The sequence below is a fragment of the Alosa sapidissima genome, chromosome 21 (assembly GCF_018492685.1).
Source record: "Alosa sapidissima isolate fAloSap1 chromosome 21, fAloSap1.pri, whole genome shotgun sequence".
In the NCBI taxonomy this organism is placed as follows: domain Eukaryota; kingdom Metazoa; phylum Chordata; class Actinopteri; order Clupeiformes; family Clupeidae; genus Alosa; species Alosa sapidissima.
The window spans coordinates 27,080,774-27,085,773 of NC_055977.1; the positions used below are offsets into that span (position 1 = coordinate 27,080,774).

General features: G+C 44.0%; 1 protein-coding gene across 1 annotated transcript in view; it reads left to right on the forward strand.

Moving 5' to 3' along the window:
• The window catches only part of LOC121696193 (receptor-type tyrosine-protein phosphatase U-like), a 216,030-nt gene that overhangs the window by 155,929 nt on the left and 55,101 nt on the right, over nucleotides 1–5,000 (forward strand). The window contains 2 exon segments of the mRNA XM_042077539.1: nucleotides 443–552; nucleotides 3,522–3,723. Of these exon segments, the coding sequence (XP_041933473.1) occupies nucleotides 443–552; nucleotides 3,522–3,723 (312 nt within the window).

Sequence of the window (5,000 nt, forward strand, 5' to 3'; positions counted from 1 at the left end):
AGCAGCCCCACCAGAGACTGAGCAGCCAAGCAGTGCTGAAGTGGAGCAGGGCTGCCCACTGCTCCGGCCCTCTTACTCCCCTCAATGTTTGTTTTTTTCACCTGGCCCCTCATTCTCTCTCTCTCTCTCTCTCTCTCTCTTTATCTCTCTCTCTCTCTCTCGCTCTTAGCATTTCTCCTTTGCTCTCTGAAATGAAATCAAATATTATGCTTTCTTAGCATTAATTAACTGCCATTAATATGTGGAGTGTAGCTATAATTGATTTCAAACAATGTTGACATTCTCATCAGTGCTGATGGACAACTGATGTGAAGCACCCCCGGTTGTTCTGGTTGTTTTTGATTAGGTTCTGTAGATTGTGCAGTGCATAGGAGTTGAGCATGTATGTGATGTGATATGCTGATCTGTTTTTTTTATTATTATTATTCTCCTGCATCTGCAGTTCCTGGTGGCATTGCTCCTGATTCGCTGACCTTTACCCCTTTGGATGACATGATCTTCCTGAAGTGGGAGGAGCCTGTGGAACCAAATGGACTGATCACCCAGTATGAGGTTGGTGTGAAGCCTTATAAGATACACATGATGAGTCAAGATAGGTGTGTGTGTGTGTGTGTGTGTGTGTGTGTGTGTGTGTGTGTGTGTGTGTGTGTGATGAAATGAATAATGTTTGCATTGCATTGCTAAATCAGTTTGATATTTATTGAACAGCTTTTCTCATTCTGTCACTGTTGATTCAAAACCATCCCACAGCCTACCAAGACCTCTTCTATTGCAAGCTTTGTGTCTAGATATCCAGTTAGTTCTATTGCAAGCTTTGTGTCTAGATATCCAGTTAGTTCTTATACTTGACTGTGCTTGACTGTGCTTGTATGATGAGACATAATAGGCTATGTCCTTGCTCCCTATATCATAGTTCAAATTGAAGCTTTTACTTTTAAGCCAGTTAACAAAAGTGATATTCAGTGCTGCATGAATCCATGTATGTGCATGCGTTGTGACACTTGATGCCCTCATGCCGAGCCAAACTCTGCACGCCACAGCGCAGCACAGCACAACACAGCCTCGTGACAATCGCACTGTCCACGTGTCACAAAGCCACAGAGAACCGGCTTGTCTGTCAGTCCCCGTTAGCCAAGGCCCCCGTGTCAGAGGGGGGAGAGAACCAGATTGGATTGGACTGTGTGGGCGTCTGCTGCAGAGAATCTGCTGTTTTTACACAACTCTCCAAGTCTGACTCACTGGGCCTCTATCTACTGTTCTATTCTGTCCCGTGTTCTGTTGTCATCGGTTCTGTTCTTTTCTCTTGTGTTGTGTTCTGTGTTCTGATTTGGTGTTTTATTTTTCATGTTCTATTCTCTCCTCTTCTAGTTCTGTTCTGTTCTGTTCTGTTCTGATCTGAACACTACACATTCTCTTTTCTGTTCTGCTGTTGTGTTCTGACTGTTTTTTTTCTGATCTGTTTGTTCTCCTGTCCTCTGTTGTGTTCTACAGTATGTTCTGATGAGTCGTTCTCTGTTTATCATGCTACCAGTGCCGTTCCGTTCTACTAGTCCGTTCTACAAGTTATTTTTCTGTACGCTCTCCTCTCTGTTCCTCTGCTGTTTTCTTTTCATGATGTTCTCTGTTCCATTTGTTCTCCACACTGTCCATTGTTCTCCTCCGTTCTGATGTGTTCTGTTTATTCCCGGAAGTTTATTCCCGTTATATTAGTTTCTACTTTCTATTTGTTTTTTTCTCTGTTGTGTTCTTTTGTGTTTAACGTGTGTTTTACGTCTCTTCTCTCCCCCTCTCCTCCTCTCCTCCTCTCTCTACGGTCATTAGCCTCCTCTCTGCTTCTCTGTGCTCCGCTGCTATCACTAGTCATTAGTAGAGCGCATTGCTCAGGGACTATACATGTTCTTATGATAATGAGCCAGGAAAGTGCAGCTCCGGCCTATAATTACATGGAGGACAAACATTATAATCACTTATTTGCCTAGCAGACGCTGTCATATGGGGCAACAGTTAACGCTTGTAATTATTAATATTTCATCCGTGCTGCTGCCGTCATCTTCTGACCCTCGTCTTCACTCTCAGCCCCCAGGTCAGGGCAAGAACAGGCCACAGAGAGCTGCTTTATTAATAACCTATCCCGGGGTGGAGAGTGCACCCAAGGACCAAGGCTGATTATACACATGGAGGTTGTTTTTTTGTGTTTTTTTTTTTTCTTCGTTCTTTTTGCGAGGAGGTGGAAAAAGCGAGAGTTCACCATGTGTGTGTCTGTGGCGAGGCCAGAGATGTGAGAGTGGCATGCAGCTAAGTAGGGAGGGAACAAATAACATGGTACATGCAGGGGAAAAAAGATGCTCAAGAGAGAGAGAGAGAGAGAGATACAGGAAAGTGGTGTTTGAAAGAGCAAGAAGCAAATATTGAACAAGATGTTTGAGAGAGATGAAAAATAAAAAGAAATGATTTTGAGAGGGAGAGGAAAATGCAGGCAAACATATTTGAAAGGGATGTCCACATGCCACATGGAAGTACACAGAGGAAGTGAATCAGGGAGGCGGAAAAATGTCTAAAAGAGAGAGAGAGAGAAAGAGAGAGAGATGAGGGAAGGAGAGAAATGAATAACAAGTGTACCATTGCAGTGCCGAGAAAGGGGAATTACAGTGGAGATGTGCGGAGCGGCATTAAGTGTGAAAGCCCTGCCGATCTAATTGAAGACTCCAGCGGAGCGAGGCGAGAAAGGAAGCTTCCAATTCCTCTCCCAGCGTTCCGCCATCGCTATGGAAATGATCTGACTGATTCGCGTTTCAGGAAAAAGTTGTTTACATGAGAAGCCATATGCTGTAATGGAATGGCAGGTCCACACGTGTCCGTGCATCGGTGTGCAGAGCTCCATCACATAAAAACAAATAATCAGAGGTGGAGAACTCCAATAAAAGTCAGACCATGTTTTGGTTTTACCTGTGCACAGGCGATTTCACTAATTAGCCAATGTATCTATCTGAAGAGTTGTGCTATATCGATCCCTTCAATGTTTGTAAACATCCAGAGCCTACTGTAGGTTGGGTGCGCACCAGCATGCGGTCAGAAAATGGCGAAGCTACATGTAGCTACTGTAATAGACCTCCTTGTTGAGCTGTCAAGAGATGCACTGTCATTGTTACCCTAGGGCCACGAACCGTATACCTTATAAATGAGTCTTAGCTAATGGAGATTGTCTGCCTGATCCTGAGCTGATATCAGAATGGGTAGATGACGTTAGCAAGTGGCCAGAGATTCATCTGGTTATCTAGTTGACAAGCCCAGTGTGTATACACGCGAAAAAGTAGCCATTTTTCTTGACGTTCCAGTCAATTCACACAAACACACACACACACACACACACACACACACACACACACACACACACACACACACACACACACACACACACACACACACAATCCAATGGGATGGAAAGCTTTATGACCCCGATATGCGTGCTCATTCCACATTCCACCTTGTTCACCTGTTGCTTGCCTCCCTCCTTTTTTCAGATAAGCTACCAGAGCATCGAGTCGTCCGACCCAAGTGTCAATGTGCCGGGCCCGCGCCGGACCGTGTCTAAGTTGCGGAACGAGACGTACCACATGTTCTCCGGTCTGCACCCTGGCACCACCTACCTGGTCTCCGTGCGTGCCCGCACCTCCAAGGGCTTCGGTCAAACCGCGCTCACCGAAATCACTACAAACATATCCGGTGAGTTGTGATCTAAGATAATGATACTATTGTACACCGTTGGGGATATGGGCTTCATACTTACTGCGTATGGATATTGTCTGAGATCAGATCCATGCATCTGATGGTTTTAAACAAGGGAGTCTTTGTTAATAAAAATGCAGCAACAACCTTTTTTTCTGTTTTTTTTTTGTTTCTGTAATAATTACATTTTTCTCAAGTGGACCTTCCTGCTGCTTTCAACTTCAGTCTGAAATCTTCATGTGAGTAATAGGTTGATGTTGATAGTTGATTGGTTTGGTAGTGTTGCAGTGGTGTGGCGTGAAGAGCTCTACGGCCGCTGCTGTACTGATGCTGGACAGTGTGTCCATATGTGTTGCAGAACTCTTTCCCTGGTATGGAAAGCCCTTTCACTGGGTTTCATCAGCATGGCTATTAGTTTGAGCTTTTCCTCTGTTTGTTCCCCCCAAGGACCACACATAGATTTTTTTTTATTATTATTTCATGTTTTTTATTTTTAACTAATGCTGTGGGGTGGAATTTGTTGGTTTGCTCACCTTTCACTACTCTTCTTAAGCTGTGGTTTTCCTAAGGCTGGTCATATGAAGGGGGGGGGGGGAAAGCAGTCGACATTGCAGCTCCATGGTCCTCGAAAGTCATTTGAAATTAAAGGGCCAGTGAACAACCAAGCCAATTTTCTCAAATAAAGGAAACGTTTTTTTTTTTTTTTTTATTATTTATTTTTTTTATTTGCCTTATCACCAGTGATAAAAGCTAAATATCACAGCTCCAGTACAAGCACTATCAAATATTTATATATATATATATCAGAGTTTTATTTGACTCTCTTCATCAATGGCTTATCCGTTGACTCATTTTAAAAAGAGAAAATTTAGCACAACATAAGTTTGTGATCCATTGCTAGTTATCAGTTATGCGTCTGAGACCAGATTTCACGCTCGGTAAAAACTTTACTCTGAAGGCGAGCTGAGGCCATTAACCTGGCTCTGTCCTTAAGCCCACCCGATCCTCATAGCAGGGTTATGCAAATCGCCATCTCCTCGCTCCTCCTCCCACGCTTCATCTCGAGCGGTGAAGTGCTTAGCTTCGATTGACATAAATTGTCTTCGTAGGATTAAGTTGCTCAATCCCTACCTGCTAGACGCGCTACCGCTTGACATCTGGTGCGCTATCCCAGTGGGTGTTTTAAAATACAGCACGGGAGCGTGTGCTCTGAGAGTTTGGATGGGTCTGGAAGAGCCTGCTGTCGACTCCCAAAGCTCTTTTGGATTTATTTT